This window comes from Anabrus simplex, chromosome 4 (assembly GCF_040414725.1).
Source record: "Anabrus simplex isolate iqAnaSimp1 chromosome 4, ASM4041472v1, whole genome shotgun sequence".
Taxonomy (NCBI): domain Eukaryota; kingdom Metazoa; phylum Arthropoda; class Insecta; order Orthoptera; family Tettigoniidae; genus Anabrus; species Anabrus simplex.
The window spans coordinates 40173177-40193899 of record NC_090268.1 but is presented as its reverse complement, the minus strand read 5'-3'; the positions used below and the strand labels follow the sequence as shown (position 1 = coordinate 40193899).

The window sequence follows — 20723 nt, the reverse complement described above, 5'->3', positions numbered from 1 at the left end:
CAGACGGTAGCATAGCAACAAATGATAAAGAAAACTGCCAGCTCTTGGCTGACTACTTCCAAACACTGCTCAACTGTGAAGAACCCCATGAAAGATTGCCTGTCCTAAAACTATCCAATGAGAATCCAAATTCCAAACCACCAAGTCTAGATGAGATAAAATGTATAATTAGAGAGCTTAAAAACAACAAAGCACCAGGGGAAGATGGCATTGTGGCAGAAATGTGGAAGATTGGAGAAGAAGTGGCTGCAGAAAGAATACATCGCCTCATAAAAGAGATTTGGAAAACTGAAAGGATTCCGAACAATTGGAAATTTGCGCTCATCCACCCACTCCACAAGAAAGGTAGCCAAATGGATATTAATAACTACAGAGGTATCTCTTTACTTTCAGTCGCGTACAAAATATTCTCCAAAGTGCTACTGAACAGGGTTGAAAAACAAATAGACTCCCTCATTGGAGAATACCAAGCTGGTTTAAGGAAAGGGAGGTCATGTGCAGAACAGATATTCAACCTCAAGGGTATTCTAAGGACTAGAGCATTGAGGGGCCAGAACACAGTGGTAATCTTTGTCGATTTCCAAAAAGCATATGACTCAATTGATAGACAGACATTATTTAATGTCCTAGAAGAGTTTGGAATCGACAGGAAAACGAGAGAAATAATAAAACAAACCCTGACAGACACCATCTCAAAAATTAAATTTGCTGGAGAAATCTCTGATCCATTCCAAATAAAGACAGGAGTCAGACAAGGACAACATTGTATTGGAGAAAGTCATAAGAACCTGGGAAAACTCTCTGAAAGTAGAAGGCATACAGGGAATTCATCTTGGGCGCAAGGGACAAAACTTGGAAATTAAATGTCTGGCTTTTGCTGATGATCTTACTCTCTTAACTCAAAACAAAGAGGATGCCCAAAGGATGCTGGAGCTTCTTCATGACATTGCAAAGAAAACAGGTCTCAAAGTCTCCTACAAAAAGATGAAGTACATGGAGTACCAACATCAGGGAGAGAAAAGCATGGAAGTGAAGTGCGGAAAGGTTAGAAGAGTAGAAAAGTTTAAATATTTGGGAGAACTGATCCAACCCAATGGACTAGACAAGGAGGCAAACAAGGAAAGAGCTAGAAAATTGGAACTGGCCTACAGACTGACACAGAACAGGTACAATAAACGAGCAATATCCTACAAAGCCAAAATTAAACACTACAACGCTGTTGTAAAACCAGAGAGGCTGTACGGTTCAGAATGCCTTTTAAAAGGGGAACTTAGAGAAATTGAGAAGAAGGAAAGAAAAATTCTGAGGAAAATTCTTGGATCTCAGAAAACGACGGATGGTACGTAGAGGAAAAGGAGAAATGAGGATCTCTATAAGTATTCCGAAAAGATCACGGACACAATGCGAAAACGAAGACCGAAATTTTGCGGACATCTCATCAGAATGAATGACAACTGCCTGACTGAAAGGATATTTAAATATATAATTGGATTGAGGAGAACAACAAAATGGGTGGAGGAGGTTAAGAAGGACGCAGAAGAAATTTAAAAAAACCGGAATTGATCCTCAACAGAAAGAAGTTCACAACTCTAGTAGATAACCACAAATTTCATGAAGAGCAGCAGACGAACAGGCCAAAATTTGTAATATCTGAGGAGCAGAGAAAAATAAGGAATGAATGAATGAAGAAGTTCTGGGAAGAGAAAGAAGAAGACTGGTCAGAAAGCATTAAGTTTCACGCGGTCCACAGTTGGCCAAATTCAGAAGCAAGAAGAAGAACTCCTGAATGGGAGAAGGAGTGTTTAGATGAAGAGCTAGAGTGTAAAGAGGCAGAATCAGAGTAAAATCACAATGCAAGAAGTGGAAACTGCTGTCAAATAAATGAAAACGGCAAAAGCAGCAGAATTGGATGAACTGCGTGTGGAAATGATAAAAGCAGCAAGGACTGTATCTTAGGCTAATTAGATGTAACTGGAAAGGAAAATTAGTGGCAAAAGAGAGGAGTAATATTACCTATATTTAAGAAGGGGGCAAGAAGATATGTGATAATTATTGAGGAATCACACTCTTATCTCAGGCAGCAACACTATTTGACAGGGTTCTAGAAAAGGGAATGAAAAAGGTAGAAACCAATTACAAAAAGAGTAATATGGTTATTGAAATGGAAGATCAAAGCTACAATTTTTTTAATAATTGGTTTTACACTGTAGCAATACAGGTAGTTCTTATGGCGACGATGGGGGAGGAAAGGGCTAGGAATGGAAAGGCAGCGGCCGTGGCCTTAATTAAGGTACAAATAGTGTAAAAATGGGAAACCATAGAAAACAATCTTCAGGGCAACAGCGTGCTTCGAACCCACTATCTCCCGAATGCAAACTCACAACTGCGCATCGCACGACCAACTCGAGATCAAAGCTAGACCCCATCTTCAATATGAGGCAGTTAACGGAAAAAAACTTACAATTTGGAAGAGATAAGGTGATAACATTCCTTGATTAAGAAAAAGCTTATGATAATGTACGCAGAGCAAAGGTATGGCAAGTATTGCAACCGAAAGGATTTGGAAAACAAATGACAGAATATGTGCAAGTAATGTATAAAAATTGCTGCAGCAGTGTCCAGACAGAGGTGGGAAGGGCAGAGCTGCTTTACATCACACCGACAGAGATAGGTAAGGGCTAGGGGTGGAGAAGAAGCGGTTTCTATATCCTGAACATGCTTAGTGTCTATTATTTGGAACTTTTCACTAATCATACCAATGTACTTCTGCCTAATTTCATCATCCTGGAAATTTTTTACGCTTATTCGTCTGCAGACAGATTTCACTTTCTCTATCCTTACCCCAGAGATACTTAGTTCATTACATAAAAATCCCCAGAATACCTGCACATTTCTGACAGATTTCCTGCATTCATGATATAGTCTATTATGAATCTGTTGCCTCCACCCACCCATGTGCAGCAGTGAATAGCCTTAAGCTTGAAGAATGAACCATAGCCTATTGGTAACTGCTAATCCCATACTAGCACAGTAGTAAAGTTCTATTTCCAACTCTTGCACTGAAATCGCCTATTAGCGCTATCCTACCCTTGATGTGTCTCAGTGCTTCACAAAACTTGTCAACATCCTCACATGGTAAATACAATGAGACAATTCTTGTCCTACTTCCTCCAACCGCTAAATCTACCCACATCATTCACTCACTTACCTGCCTAACAGAAACTACGTTGCATGCAATAGTATTTCTGATAGTCATACTCTGCCCCATCGATGGTATCTTTACCTGGTCATGGTGGTGGGGCTCGTGTGGTCAAAAGATCCTGAGAGCTATGCCAGCAGTAGCTTAGCTACTGGTAGGGCCTCCCTTGCCGGACAGGTTGAAGGTGATGATCCAGACTAAAAGAGATACCCTAGTCCTCCAGGTTGGGGGTTGGGCATAGGGTTGACAACTCTCCATTTAAAAAAAACTGTTGAGAAACCGCAAAGAGTAAGAATAAACCAGACGGATAAAATTGATAAACGACCTAGGCGAGGAAATGGTTATGGATTGGTATTAGCGACTTGGAATGTGAGAAGCCTACTCCAGCCAGGGAAAAGCAGAAAACTAGACGAGGAACTAAGAAAGTATAATGTTGAAATCGCTGCTCTACAAGAAATTAGATGGCGGGAAATTGAGATGTTCGATTTACAGGATTATACTTTAATCAACAGTGGGAATAGTGATAACGTCTGTGGAACAGGCTTTATGATATCTAAACAACTGAAGCATACCTTAATGTCTTACAAGGCAGTAAATGAAAGAATCTGTATCATGAGAATCAGGGGCCGCTTCTTCAATTATACACTTATAAGCGTACATGCACCTACGGAAGAAAAGGAGGATGAACTAAAGGATAAGTTTTATGAAGAACTAGAGAAACAGTACGATGAGGCACCTAGACATGACATTAAAATAGTAATTGGGGACTTCAATGCAAAAGTGGGACAAGAGGAAGAATTTAGACCCACAATAGGAGCACAGAGTTTACATTTGGAAAGTAACAACAATGGGTTACGGCTTATTGACTTCGCTACAGCAAAGGATATGGTAATCAGTAGCACTACATTTGAGCACAAGAGAATTCATACAGAAACTTGGGAGGCACCAGATGGGAACACCAAGAATCAAATCGACCATATACTGATTGATAAAAGACATGCGACAGATGTACAGGATGTGCGTACTTATAGAGGTGCGGATATAGATTCAGACCACTATTTGGTGAAAGCTAAAGTGAAACAAAAGCTTGCGGTAAGAGTCAGAGGTAAAGCAGACAGGAGGAAAGGATTTAACCAAGAACAACTTAATGATGATGCAAGGAGGAAGGAGTATGAAAGACTTCAAAGAATGCACTTCTCGAAACCTATGAAGAATTGGAGAGGGGAGCACAGCAAATTGGACTGGCAGTGAATAACAACAAAACTAAGTTCCTAGTGAGTTCCCTTCGTTATCCTGGGAAGCTGGTTTGAAAAACCATAAAAATGCAGTAACAGTGGATGCATCATGGCGGGTGATTAAAGCCATCACGAATGCAGCCCAGGAGGTACTAGGAGAAAGAAAGAAACAACCAAAGAAAGATTGGTATGATGAGGAAGTAAAGCTAGCCTTGGAGAAAAGAAATAAAGCAAGGATGATATATATGCAATGGGCAACAAGAGCTACTCACCAAACATATGTGGAATGCAGAAGGGAAGCTAAGAATCTTTGTAGAAAAAAGAGAAGAGAAATGAAAAATGATCTGATAAAAGAGATGCAACAAGATTATGAGCATAAGAAAAGTAGAAAGTTTTATAGAAACGTAAAGCAGAGAAAAAGTGGATTTCAACCAAGAGTAAGCTGCATACAAAATAAGGATGGGCAACTACTTGGAAATACCCAGGAAATATTAGATAGATGGGCAGAATATTTTGAGGAGGTTTTGAATCCAGTTAAAATACAAAATGAAGAATATGAATTAGAATTGCCAAATAGTGAATCTAATGAAGATGAATCTGAGGAATGCAATAGTGAACCACCCACTTTGGAAGAAGTAAAAGATGTCTTCTTATCGATGAAGAATAATAAGTCAAACAGCAGAGTTGTTAAAATATGGTGGAACGGTATTGATACTATCATTGTATAAGTTGATACTGGAAATCTGGCGAACAGAGAAATTACCAGAAGAATGGGAAACAGCTTTGGTGTACCCAATTCTTAAGAAGGGAAATAAATTGAAATGTGAAAATTACAGAGGGATATCTCTGCTTTGCATAGACTACAAGATCTTTACCATAATAATAGCTAAGCGTCTAACACACAAAGCAGAGCAGGATCTTGGAGAATATCAGTGTGGATTTCGTGCAAACCGTTCAACACTAGATCATATCTTTACAATGAGGATCATCCTGGAGAGGTGCTATGAATATAACATACCACTGTATCAACTATACGCTGATTTTAAACAAGCGTACGATTCAGTGCTAAGAGGAAAACTACTCATCGAAATGAAAGCCCTTGGTTATCCTGGGAAGCTGATTAGGTTGGTAAAAACAGCTTTGAGTGGAAGTAAATCTAAGGTATGCGTACAAGGGAAAGTATCGCGAACCTTCGATGTAAAAGTGGGTTTGAGACAAGGAGATCCAATGTCTGCTGTCCTCTTCAATATTGCTTTAGAAACAGCTGTGCGTACCATCACTGCAAATCGTGAAAGGAACATATATCATAGACTAATTCAAATATTGGCATATGCAGATGATGTGGCCATAATTTCTCGTACAAAGAATGCATTTCTTGAAACCTATGAAGAATTGGAGAGGGGAGCACAGCAAATTGGACTGGCAATGAATAACAACAAAACAAAGATCCTAGTGAGTTCCAGATCTAGTCAACCTCCAAATGCACTTAGGTGTGGAGAAAAGTGTTTTGAAGGGGTACAGGAATTTAGATATCTAGACTCTCTGATTACTTCACAAAATGAAACAAAAAAGGAAATAAACTCTAGACTGGCTGCAGGAAATCGATGCTATGCTGCCTTAATTCCAACATTAAGAAATAAACAAATATCCAGGAAAGCTAAGTTGACCATTTATAAGACTGTCATTAGACCAGTGGTTACATATGGAGCTGAGACCTGGGTATTAAATAAAACAGAAGAATATAGATTAATGACATGGGAAAGAAAGGTATTGAGGAAGATTTTTGGGCCAGTTAAAACTGAACTGGGATGGTGTATTAGATCTAATCTGGAGCTTAGAGACCTGTACCAAAAGCAGGATATAGTATCTTTGATGAAGACTGCTAGAGTGCGTTGGCTAGGACATGTCCATCAAATGGAGACTACAAGAGAACCTAAGAAAGTGCTGGAGGGGCATCCAGGTGGAAGACGATGTAGAGGTAGACCAAGAAAGCGATGGATAGAAGAGGTGGAGGCTGATCTATGTACCATGGGAGTCCGGAGATGGAAAACCAAGGCAATCGACAGAGAGATTTGGAAGAAGATTGTTGCGGAGACCAAGGTTCTGCAAGGACCGTAGCGTCAAGGAGTAAGTAAGTAAGTAAGTAAGTAAGTAAGTAAGTAAGTAAGTAAGTAAGTAAGTCATACTCTGCCCTTCCCTTTTTAACACCTGTTCAGAACACTTTATAATCTCTTATCTCTTCCTTGTTATCTCCCTTTACCCAAATATCATTAACTCCTAACACATTCAAACACATCCTGTTTGCTGACCCAGCTGATTCTACTTTTTTCTCACCTAAGTCCCCTTAATACTGATAGCTCCCTATCAAATTCTATTTCATTCGCCAAGTTATTTCCAAGGAGTCCCTTGCCTGCCAAATGAAAGAGGAAGTCAGTAAATCCTGTAAGTCCGAGGCTTGCTTAAAATGTTCTGAGCATGCTCAATAAAAATTCTGTGAAGGGGGGTGCTACCCTGTTTATACATAGTCCCAGTAAGAATCTCTACTCTAATGGGTCAGGGACCGGCAGTGGATTGTATAGACGTAGCTACCTGAGCAACCATGATTCACATTATATCCGAGATGCTCACTTGTATTCCATAGCAGCTGGTATCCTGACTCTCAGGACCACTTACCAGGCCACTCATCCACTGCCAATGTTTCACGAACTAGGATGTGACTTCATTACCCCACAAGTTCCAAGATATTAGATTGCAGGCTTTCTGCATAGTCTGCCATTAAGACTAAGTTGTTGGGACAGGCCAAACTGCTACTATATTTCCACCTAACTATAACCCCTATAGCTACTTGGAACCAAGAACTCGCTCTTCCATCAATGTTGACTGCAGCCTGATTGTCAGCAAAAAAAGTTTTTTTTTAACGTTGCACCGACATAGATAGGTCTTATGGCGATGATGGGACAGGAAAGGACTGGGAGTGGGAAGGAAACGGTCATGGCCTTAATTAAAGTACAGGCCCAGCATTTGCCTGGTGTGAAAATGGGAATCCACGGAAAACATCTTCAGGGCTGCCGACAGTGGGGTTCAACCCCACTATCTCCCGAATACTGGATTCTGGCCACACTTAAGCTACTGCAGCTATCGAGCTCGGTAATAAATCCCCCCCCCCCCCCTTTTTTTGTTAGTGGTTTTACGTTGCACCGACACAGATAGGTCTTATAGCGACGATTGGATAGGAAAGGTCTAGAAGTTGGAAGGAAGCGGCCGTGGCCTTAATTAAGGTACAGCCCCAGCATTTTCTGGGTGTGAAAATGGGAAACCCCAGAAAACCATCTTCAGGGATGCTGACAGTGGGATTCAAACCCTCTATCTCCTGGATGCAAGCTCACAGCCGCACACCTCTAACCGCTCAACCAACTCGCCCGGTCAAAATAAATCCCTCTGATTGCCTATAACAACCTAGGCTACCTCTAATTTCATAATCCCTGATCACACCTCTGTGATCTGGACCTGTACTGGTTTTCATCCACTTAGATTTCACCATTAACCACACTCTCCTTTCCACAATGCCTGTGAACACCTTACATGGAATACTGATTCATCATGTACCTCAATAGTTGTTGCAATCCTTCCTGTTCCCTTTCTGTGTCTATATTGGTCCCTCAATCCTGAGGATCGTGATCTCTGAAGATATTTCTTTGTACCCATTTCCATCCTCTACGGTCTTCTGCTATACGGGTAGATTGTATGAACGATGTCTTTGTTGCATGTTTTATGCCATCTGTCCAGCGTATAGGTGCCCGCCCACGCTCCCTCTTTCCAGGCACATTTCCCAAGATTATGTGCTTTTCAAGGCTTCCTTCTCTAAGATGCATTATATGACCAAAGAATTGGAGAATCCTCTGTTGACATTTTGCTGATAACCTGGTACTGATGTTCAGCTCCTTGAGGATGGATTCAATGGTTCGAAATTTTGTCTAAGGAATGCAAAGCATTCTTCTCCAGCACCACATCTCGAATGAGTTGATCTTTTTCAAATCAGAAGCTCGTAAAGTCCAAGTTTCAACACCATAGAGGAAGACAGAATACCAGTGTCTGTACTAATCTCATCTTTAGCTTTACAGATAGTGCAATTACTGCTGTCATCCAGGCAGAAGGTACCTCACTCACAGTCCAGTTAACTAAATGAATACAGTTTTTACTCAAATAATGTTTCACTAACTCAAGTTTACAGTGATACTGGGATGGGAGAGGCTTAGGACAGGGGAGGAAACAACCGTGGTCTTAACTGAAGTAGAGGCCCAGCATTTGACTGGAGTGAAAAATGTTTATAAGTTTTGAGTACTATTTTCAGTTAAAGATAAACTAAAAATGAAGTGAATACTAAAATAACTGGATTTCTGCCTCTTCAACAAAGGGTCAAGTTTGTCAATATTACTTACTGTAGCTCTTCTACAGAAATTTAAATATCATTTTAACCTTTACAGGCCAGATGAATCAATTGACCCTGTGGATGAGGACGGCAGAATAAATGCACAGTACCCCCTGCTTGTCCTAAGAGACGAATTAAAGGGGATACCCCAGAGGCTCTCATCTTGGGAGAGTGGGTAGGCAACCTCGAGAAATCATGCAGAGTTTGCCATTGCCTCCACTTAGCCTATACCAGGCTCCACAATATCCTTCATGGCCCTTGTCTTTCTTTGGCCAATACCTTCAGTTTTTGAAGTGCCAAACCCCTTCCAATCTTTCCCTCTGATTAGTGCTAATAGAGGGTGGTTGCTCAGTTGTACTTCCTCCTAAAATAATAATCACCACCACCACCACCACCACCACCACCACCACCACCACACTTCTGACCCCGATGGCATTAGTTTTGTAAATCCCAGAGAGTCTTTCATTTTCATGCGCTTCTTGGCCCTTGTCTTTCTTTGGCTGATACCTTCAAAGTGTTGGACCCCTTCCATTGTTCCCTCTGATTAGTGTTAATAGAGGATTGCTGCCCAGATGAGCTTCCTCTTAAACCAACATTCACCACCAGCAGCCCAGTTGAAGCATGAATATTGAGAGCTAAAAATATTCAGGTCAAAAGCCTCCTTTTGAAAGATCCCCAATGTCATTAATACAGATCATTCCATGTTAGGAAAACAGTATTACTCATGATTGATGGACTAACAGGGGTAGTATTGGCTAACTCCTCAATCTATGTCATCTTACATGACACGTATTCCCGTATTATGTTAAATTAATAAAACTTCATTGTTTGTCCATACTGAACCAAGATTACAACTTTTATTATAATTTGGGTCCACCTTATTCAATACATAAAAATTGTTGCTTAGATGTAATTACAACATATATTTCAATCAGAACTGGTTTCGACGCCTCTCTGCGTCATCATCAGCTGATATAAGTTTGTGGTAAAATTGACAATCATATACGTTTATCAACATCAAATTGATCACAATTTAAAACCATATTAACAACATGAAATGTGTTAAAATTCTACAAGTCCAAGACTTGCAAGTCTTATGCCATAAACTGATAAAAACATGTGCACTCATGAAATAACGTGGATTTAAAAGAACAACAATTTAAAAATAAATTAGTCTTTAAGTACTATGTGCTTAATTTATCGCACTTCTTAAAACTTGACTTAGAATCGTAGTAGAAATAATTGAATAAAAACTAGTGTCCCTTTAATGGAGCAATCTTAGTGAGGTGGAAACGAGCAATAAGTCCTTGAAGATGTCCAAGTGAACCGCAATGAAGCACAGCGAGCAGTGTTGTGAGGTCCGCAATGAACTGGGAACGTTGTCCTTGATAACATCTCAAAGGACTTATTGCTTGTTTCTACCTTACCAAGACTGCTCCATTAAAGGGACACGGTAGTTTTTATTCAATTATTTCTACTTTGATTCTACGTCAAGTTTTAAGAAGTGCGATAAATTAAGCACATAGTACTTCAAGACTATTTTATTTTTAAATTGTTGTTCTTTTAAATCCACATTATTTCATAAGTGCATATGTTTTTATCAGTTTGTGGCATAAGACTCGCAAGACTTGGACTTGTAGAATTTTAACACAATTTCATGTTGTTAATATGGCTTTAAATTGTGATCAATTTGACACTGATAAACTTATATGATTGTCAATTTTACCACAAACTTATATCAGCTGATGATGACGCAGAGCGGCATCGAAACTAGTTCTGATTGAAATATATGTTGTAATTACATCTAAGCAACAATTTTTATGTATTGAATGAGGTGGACCCAAATTATAATAAAAGTTGTAACGTATTATGTTGTTGCTCACTTGCACTATGTTCAATCCATAGGGGCAGTATTTGCAATTATAGCTGGATTTATCGAGTGATATCCTTTATTTACAGGGTTGACATTAAAGCCTAAATGACTAAAAATCTGCAGCTGACTGGAACTGTTCAGGAATGGAGAACATCAGCAGCAATTACTAATATTCCGATAGGCATATTTATAGGGAGGACAGTCTTATTGTCTACATGCAGTAAACAGTATAAGGACAGGGGGAGTTCCCTGTGGTACTATATGGGGAAATATGCGAGTTGTGTGACTGATTCACCCATATAATATAAAAGATAACCCTAGCGGAAGAGCTAAAGCGAGAGTTAAAGCTAGATGACTAGAACTTGTAAAAATGTAGGGGAATAATCCTAGGAAATTATTAAAAATAATAAGTGAGAATAATGAGATAAAAATAAAAGTCCTTCCACTATGACTAGCTGGTCCAATAAGGGTTCTGAATTCAACGTGGAGGGTGTGAATAATCAAGAACCATGTGATGGAGATTAGTGAAGGAATCAATCAGTAAAGGAGAAGTAGCATTAAAAGTCCGAGGAAAGTTCCATCGAACAGCTCTGCTCAACAGCATCACAGGAAAACGGTGAAACTCAGCATTTAAGTTCAAGAAAAAAGGTAGTAAAACTAAGCTGAAAATTATATTCATGAACGCAAGGGGCTCATTTTGATGTTCGCAGAATAATGGGAAAACAGCACAACATAAATTTGTGAAACTCAGTTTTTAAGTTCAAGATAAAAGGGAGAAAAAAATAAGCTGCAAACTGAGTACAGTTTAATCTTGTTTCTTCTTCAGCCTCATCCATAGCGTAAATACATTGCCTGACAAAAAAGTTAAGCACCGAGGAGTGATCCAATATTATCCCATTTTGGTATACACGCATACCATTGATGTGTGAGTACATGACTAGATTTACAAAGATCTGTAATGTGTAAAACGTTCACCAGAGTGCATTCGTGATGGCATCGTCCTGTTGTCGGTAAGTTGTTACCAGTCAACTACTGAGAGTCAGATAGTTAAGCAAGACGTGCAGAGAGGACCACGTACAGTATGAAGCACCCGCGATGCCTTGCAGACGCGTTAAGCAGCCTAACGACTAACTGACAGAGGCCGCATTGTGGGACTGCATGAGGCTACTTGATGGTATCATGCAATTGCCAGGCATGTGGGCCATTCAGATGTCACAGTGGCCCAATGTTGGACTCAATGAGTACAAGGGCCCGGGTCGACCAAGATACACCACCCAGAGGGAAGTTTTTTTTTGCTAGTTGCTTTACGTCGCACCGACACAGATAGGTCTTATTGTGACGATGGGACAGGAAAGGGCTAGGAGTGGGAAGGAAGCGGCCGTGGCCTTAATTAAGGTACAGCCTGGTGTGAAAATGGGAAACCACGGAAAACCATTTTCAGCGCTGCCGACAGTGGGGTTCGAACCTACTATCTCCTGAATACTGGATACTTGCCACACTTAAGCGACTGCAGCTATCGAGCTCGGTGCCCCAGAGGGAGGACCGTCGTATGGTACGCCAAGCATTGCGGGATCCCATAACTTCGGCACCCACCATCCGCGAACATGCACTGGATACTCTACAACATCCTGTGACTTCCCGCACAGTATCTCGACGACTCGCATCCGCCGGATTGGGGTCCTACTGCCCCATGCGTCGGTTGCCTTTGACACAAGAACACCGACGCCTGCATTTGGAGTGGTGCCTTGTCTGGGAGGCATGAACAGAGGACGACTGGCGTCGCATCATGTTCAGCGACGAGTCCTGCTTCTCCATAACCTCCGATGACCATCGTGTGCGGGTTTGGCGGCGTCAAGGGCAGATCCTTCCCATATTGTGGAAAGACACACAGGTGTAATCCCTGGCATCATGGTATGGGGGGCCATAAGATACGCATTCAGATCAACTCTAATAGTGCTTCGGCAGACTTTGTCAGCACAGCGATGTGTCACAGACATTCTGCATCTGCACATCCTACCCCTTATGGCATATGGCACAGCACCCTGGGACAGTGTTCCAACAAGATAATGCACGTCCATACACAGCACGTGTATCTATGGACTGCAAAGAGCTTGTTGAGGTCCTCCCATGGCCAGCAGGATCCATCACTGAACACGTGTGGGATGACATTGGAAGGGGACTCCATCCCAGTACCAACCTGCAGGATCAAGAGGAACAGCTGCAACAATGGTGGACGAACTTGCCTCAAAAGAGGTTCCAAAGGCTGTTTGACGCCATTCCGAACCGCATAATTGCATGCATTGCGTCCAGGGGAGGTGCGACACCCTATGACCTGGAGCCAACGTTCTATGTGTAACTGCCAACGGCCTTGTCTCTTCCTTCACATATTGTAATCAGTTCAATAAAGGCACATGGTCTTATTTTTTTTGCTAGCTGTTTTACGTCGCACCGACACAGATAGGTCTTACGGCGAAGATGGGACAGGAAAGGGCTAGGAATGGGAAGGAAGCGGCCGTGGCCTTAATTAAGGTACAGCCCCAGCATTTGCCTGGTGTGAAAATAGGAAACCACAGAAAACAATTTTCAGGGCTGCCGACAGTGGGGTTCGAACCTACTATCTCCTGAATACTGGATACTGGCCACACTTAAGCGACTGCAGCTATCGAGCTCGGTAGCACATGGTCTTTCAGCATATGTAGTTTCATTCACTTTCAACCACTCCTGGGTGCTCAACTTTTTTTTTGGCAGGCAATGTATATCGGTATTAATGTTAAACAAAGAAATTGCATACATAGGGTAATCACGCAACACTCACTCAACATAGGACAAGTCCGCACTGATATAAGGACTAAAAACATACGCATCACATAAACAGATGACTTCTCAACAACAGTAATAAACTGCCAGGATTCACACAGTAACGGATTACATATAACAGAGCTACACAGAAGGAAACAGAAGGAAGGCAACAAAGTGATGGCTATTTCCACCACTGCACTTCCTCCCTGTGAATGTATTTATGAAATAGAAAAGCTTCAGTAGTATTTTAACAACGCATGGGCAAAAAAAATGCCTCATACTTTTATTGCTTTCTTTCATAATATAGTATAAAGTACATTATAATATACCTTAATCATGAGGAATTATGGTTCGCTCCTTGCAGATGCACAAGAGCAATACTGTTTTCTTAACGTGGAATAAACTACAGGGAAAGGATTTCTGTAAAAATACATATCCATTTAGAAAAGTAAAATTAATTATTTTTTATATTTACAAATCATGAGTGGAGTTTAAAAACCCATGTTTATTTCCCATGTTTTTCCATATTTTCATGTTTAGCACATATGTTTTCATGCAAACTTGTACAAAACTATTTTTAATCCTCCTAGTCAATACTATATATATTTTACACCCAATTAAGACGAAAGTTCTCACATATATAGACATGTTTCGACCCGCATTGGGTCATTGTCATTAAGACATGTGTGATGCATTGAAAATATAGGAAAACACACTAAATGAAATTTTAGTTTAAAAGTTTCTAAAAAACATGATGAAAGTTAAAAAAAATGTGAAATGTTGATCGTTAAAATAGTTTTGAGCTGGAAGTCTTTCTGTTTCAATGCTTTTTGTTGTCCTTTGGTGTGGTTCAACTGGTATCTGTATACTGTTGGCTTAGTTGTGTTCCGACCTGGGCTGATATACATAAGCATTATTGAAGTTGAACCCTCTGACTTTAGTGTTACGTGGCCCGCTTGTATCACCAGTATTCTCTGATTATGGAGTCCAGCTCTCGATTGAGTGGAGTTTAAAAACCCATGTTTATATCCCATATTTTTATGTTTAGGCTAGCACATATGTTTCCTTACAAAATTGTACAAAACTATTTTTATCCTCCTAGTCAATGGGCCTACTATATATTTCTATGTCCAATTAAGACGTCTTGTGTCTCGACTGTTATCTCCAGAGCAGTTTCAAACCCACTATCTCCTGATCGCAAGCTCACAGATGCATGACCTGAACTTCGTAACCAAATTTGGATTCCAGAAGTGTAAGTACCAAGCGAGCTGGCCGTGCAGTTAGGGTCACGCAGCTGTGAGCTGGCATTCAGGAGATAGTGGGTTCGAACCCCACTGCCGGCAGCACTGAAGATGGTTTCCCATTTTCACACCAGGAAAATGCTGGGACTGTACCTTAATTAAGCCCATGGCCACTTCCTTCCCAGTCCTAGCCCTTTGCTATCCCACCGTCACTCTAAAACCTATCTGTGTCGGTGCAAAGTAAAACAAATTAAAAAAGGGTTGAAAGTTGCAGTAGTTGTCCATGTAACAATACTTAACAAAACAGAATTTTATGAAATATCATAACTTCAGTTGATTCATATTTGAACCACAATCTCGTGAACACCATACATAGGTATGGAATTGTATCACTTCAGTTCAAATTCATAGATTTCCTGCTAAAAAATAAAAAACTACGATTACAGCTACTTTTTCCAGCAACTCCTGCATATAAAGGTCTCATGGAAGTGCTTTGGAAAAAAGAAAAATGAAATATGGTCAGAGTTCTACGCTACAGACGCTATAATCTACAGCGATTGGCAACAAGGGAACTATGAGCTGAGACTTTTAGTGACACGCTACGCCGTTCATGGCTTCCACTTCAAGGTTTGCATGACCAGCAAATATCACGATCCAGACGTCACCTGTGTTTGTGCTTTGTGCAACAGAAGCTGTGATCGATATCACGCAATGATACGCAGTGAAAGGAAGTGCTCATTGAAAATGCTTTGCAGTGAGGGACAGTGACTATCCTAATAACTATTGCTAACTTTTTTTTTTCCTGCACATTGTACGCTTTTCCTCTTTATTATAAAATAAAAAGTGAGAGAGAAGGAAAAAAAAGAGGAAAAATACCTTAAAACTATAACATTAAATAGAATACATACTTTTCATTTTTTTAAATTTTATTATTACTGTTTGAAGTACTGTACGACAGGCCTACCTATAATTACAGAAAAGTAACAAAAAAATATTTTTATCAAATATCAATTTCTTTAAAAGCAGCATGAGTACCATAATTTGAACAGGTACCAAGACAATTTAGGCCCTAATATTCATAATGATAAATCATTTTTAATATTTAAGCAAGTTTACAGTTTTGCACAACTTTTAAGTCATGAAACCTACAGTTTTCACACATGCACCCATGCACGAATTCCACATGCATTGATCAAGATTCAAACTATAGCACCCTTGGCAAGAAGCAAGCAAGGATGTCTATGAATGACCTGATCAATGGAACAAGTTGACAGAAGTAGAAAACCTAATAGAATGACATGCATGTCAGAATTGGAAGATATATGACTTAATACTTTCTAAAACACTTTCAAAAACAAGTCGGGCAAATAACCATAACACAGATGAGTCAAGGACAAGCAAAAAAAGAAGAGCAATCTTGGTGTTTCCTAGCACACACTAGTACCAGTGACTACTTGCAGCAGCATGTGGATTTACAATAATACACTGTGTAGATTTGGCATTCAACACTTGTCAGAACTGTCCATACTTGTATTATGGCAAATTTAAAAGTGTTAACTTTTAACTACAAATTCAAATAAATGAATTCAATTCAATGTATCAATGAAACCATATTAGCATGGGTGTCATTAAAAGATGAAATTAAATTTGTAGGCTACAAATATAAATGAGTATACCCAAATAACCACCCTATAAATATTATAAGAATTGCTAATAAATACAGAGCAAAGTGATTAGCCCAGGGACCATAATCAATATTAAAACAAAACACATCCCAGGTTCAATTAGTTTTCAGTGATGACAACTAATTAACCCTGTTTACTGCTCGAATCCAACGAGGTCTCCTGAGAAAAACGAAACATTTTTGATGAACTTATCTTCCAATTTTAACATTATAGGCTATCCATATTAGTGGGCGGATTTAAATGACTCGTGTCTGACAGATAAAAGAGAACAAAATATGAGGTTATGTTCAAACTCCACAGCAACAAGTAAAGAAACCCATGCACTTGTGAGGTAACTCCTCATACCTGTGCGTAAGTATGGTGAACACCGCACTCTTTGAGGGCAACTGACAGATCATGAATGTCAATTTTTCCATTGCCATCAATATCCAACGATTTAAACAAATTCTCCAGTCTCTCCTCGTCTTCGAGAGGTAGTTCGTGTAAGTAGTGAGGGGGGTGTCCAACAATTGGATCATTATTATTTGAATGATTCACCATGATTTCGAATATCAATTCACATGTCACAACAAAATCGCATCACTTTGACATTGGCGTAATTAGCGCCCCTACGTTCATTCCAGTATGAATAGGGCAAACCCGCAATGCGCTTTTCAGCAGCCAACTACATCCGGAACTGGCCTTTGACAAGTACTTTCGAATGAATGAGAATGTAGGTCATCTACCGATAAAAATATGCATGCCTCTGCCATCTCTGCTTGAATTCAGAAACTACTTGCAGTTATCCCACCGCCGTCTCGATCCTCTTATACTGCCTGCTCTATGCCGCTAGTTTAACACAGGAAGGCGCGACTACCAATAGTTCTCCAAATCGCCGTAAGAGTGCAGCAGTAGACGCACAATCTTCACTGTCAGTGTGGGTGTAGCACTGTATTATTGGTGCATGAATGTGTGTGAAAACCTGAGTTATTTTGTAGAATGAGTAAACGTGTCTGGTCACTTTCGTTCGTACAAGATATATTTTGAATAGAACTGTGAAATGAATTAATTATGTTATGTTTATAGATATTTCAAAAGTGATTTTAAGGTGTGGGTACTTGTTTCTTTCCGTTCGTGCAAGGTATATTTTTCGTAGAACTGAAACTTCAGATTCTTTCCCCGAAATATTCAACTTTTGTGTACCATTTTGTCAATCTCGGCAAGGTCGTTCGCAGCCAGAAAATATACGACTCCATGAAATACCGTCTAGAAGAGAATTGAGAGAAAAGCGGCTGTCGGCTTTATCTAAGCAAGGACCTAATGAAGGAAGTAATTGGATATCCTCAGATTAAGCTCGCATCTGTGCCTTTACACCTTATTTCAGAATTTGATGGAGCCTCCGCGGCTCAGGTGGAAGTCGCCGGTCTCTCACCGCTGGGTTCTGTGGTTCAAATCCCGGTCACTCCATGTGAGATTTGTGCTGGACAAAGCGGAGGCGGGACAGGTTTTTCTCCGGATACTCCGATTTTCCCTGTCATAATTAATTCCAGCAACACTCTCGAATATCATTTCATTTTATCTGTCATTCATTAATCATTGCCCCGGAGGGGTGCGACAGGCTTCGCTAGCCGGCACAATTCCTATCCTCCCTGCTAGATGGGGGCTTCACCGAGCTCAATAGCTGCAGTCGCTTAAGTGCGGCCAGTATCCAGTATTCGGGAGATAGTAGGTTCGAACCCCACTGTCGACAGCCCTGAAAATGGTTTTCCGTGGTTTCCCATTTTCACACCAGGCAAATGCTGAGGCTGTACCTTTATTAAGGCCACGGCCGCTTCCTTCCCACTCCTAGCCCTTTCCTGTCCCATCATCGCCATAAGACCTATCTGTGTCGGTGCGACGTAAAGCAACTAGCAAAAAAAAAAAAAAAAAAGATGGGGCTTCATTCATTCCATTCCTGGCCCGGTCGAATGACTGGAAAAAGGCTGCGGATTTTTTTCCAGAAGGTGATTAAAGCCGTGGAGGATAGTGGATTCCTTGTGATAAAAATTGTGACGGACAATCACAAAACGCCTTCGTGTTTAGACATTTTGGACAACCTCAGATATCCAGACGACAATATTCCAATGAAACTAGAAAAAGGAAATCAAATCCTAACTTGCGGGTACCAGGTTCGTGTTGTTGAAGAGAGGATGGAGTGTGACATTTGTGTCAGCAACATCTCACTGCCTAGAGCTTCGACACCTCTAAATGGAACTGATTATACATCAGGACAGAGGAGGAGTTCGACACCCAAAACCTAGTTTTGTTGCTCTGGTGAAGCATCTCCAGGAGTTCGTTTAAACTGATGTGCCCTATTGTCGAAGTCCTTCAAGCGTACGAGCGTAATACGAGGACTTGCGACGTCTTCCCTTTCTGAATACTGGGCGAGTTGGCCGTGCGGTTAGGAGCGCGCAGCTATGAGCTTGCATCCGGGAGATAGTGGGTTCGAACCCCACGGTCGGCAAGCCTGAAGTTGGTTTTCCGTGGTTTCCCATTTTCACACCAGACAAATTCTGGGCTGTACCTTAATTAAGGCCACGGCCACTTCCTCCCCATTCCTAGGCGTTTCCTATCCTATCATCGCCATAAGACCCATTTGTATCGGTGCGAGGTAACACAAATATTAAAAAAACTGTCAGAATGTGTTTTGTTACAGTATGAGGTCAAATAACATTAGCAAAATGTTAGTGATATTATCCTCGCCAAGTTCGTAAGACCTCTATTATTTCATATTGCGTAGGCAAGAACACAAAAAGTACGGTACCACTCCAAGCCTTCGTCCAGGAAAATCTTTAAATTGTGCATGAAGAGGCCAACTGCGACTTCGTGCAGAAAATATTGCCGGTGTTTAATATTACTGATGTAATTTACGAGCTTCAGTGAACATATGACCATACTGCATAGTGTTTTGTAGGCTATCGTCATTAGAATCAGTTTAGACCATTGTGCGTCTATGTCTGCCATCTAGCGGAGAAATTTTGTCGCAGCGTAGTCGCAAAAAGGCTCGCATAGAGCAGGCTGTATAGGAGGATCGAGACGGCGGTGAGTTATCCACGACAGGATACATTCTTCAAACCGCCAAAAATGAAATAATAATAATAATAATAATAATAATAATAATAATAATAATAATAATAATAATAATAATAATAATAATAACTGTAAGTCTGCTTTCACGGACCGAATAAGAAAAGAGTTCGGTGGGGTTAGAATATCTATGCAGCTGTGGGTCAACTTTCCCCACGAGCGTACATTTCAGCATCAAGGTGAACACTATACACTGTGAGAGCAACTGGTAAATCAATAAACGCAATTATGCCTTATTTTAACAGTCGAGGACTTCGTCCGTGGACTCGAAGTAGAGTGGCTTCCTTTAAAACTGGCTACGGCTTTATCGTGGCTTTCCAGCTCTGCATTCAGAAGGGGGTGGGCTGGCCGACCGTTGGCTGTCCTAAGAATGGTTTGGTTTTCCATTTTCCCTATCAGGGCGAATACCTGGACAGTTCATTTTATAGATCACGATCGTTCACTTCTCACCTTCTCAGCAGCTCAAATCACCACAATACGTCTCCTGGCCTGAGAGAGGCGTCACCTTCTTGGGGACCCGCCATACCCGATCAGGGCACGGAATGAAAACATTTTAGAAGTACTGGTTCCGTACCGGAACTAGCAGCCATCTGTGGAAGCCGGGCTGAGAGGCTCAAATCGGTAAAGCGCTGGCTTAGGTACTGAGTTTAAGTTGGCAGGTTCGATCCTGGCTCAATCCTGTGGTATGTGAATTTGCTCTTGGTCTACCGACAGAAGACTTACCGGCACATAAAAGAACTCCTGTGAAACGAAAATCCGGCACCTCGGCGTCTCCGAAAACCGTAATAGTAGTTAGGGGGACGTAAGAACAGCAATATTAGTATTACCAAATACAGTAGACGACACTCAGCGATCTATCGAGGGACAGCTATTAGAGCTCTCTCTAGCGGATAAACCTGAGAACTACTGATTCTGTCATAAGAGCGCGTGTATTTGTGTGTGAAGTTTGTTATTTATGCGTTTTATGTGAGTTGACATAATTAAATAGTAGCGTGTGCCATTCCTTCATATCTCCTCTCAACATGAGGGGAAACGTATGTGCTGTGTTTGGCTGCAGTAACTAAGTTATGTAGTAGACAAGAATGCGCGGTCTTTCTTTCACTGCCCTTGTGACAAGAAAATGCAAGTAATATTGTGTTTGCATACATATTCTTAAA

The 20723-nt window shown here is 40.7% G+C and overlaps 1 protein-coding gene across 1 annotated transcript in view; it reads right to left on the bottom strand.

Annotated features, from left to right (window-relative positions):
* Positions 1-17130, bottom strand: part of SCaMC (Short Calcium-binding Mitochondrial Carrier) — a 513715-nt gene extending 496585 nt beyond the window's left edge. The window contains exon 1 of the mRNA XM_067145049.2: positions 16807-17130. Within this exon, the coding sequence (XP_067001150.1) occupies positions 16807-17001 (195 nt within the window). The 5' untranslated portion in view covers positions 17002-17130. The remainder of the gene's footprint in view (positions 1-16806) is intronic.
* Between the last annotated feature and the right edge of the window lie 3593 nt (positions 17131-20723).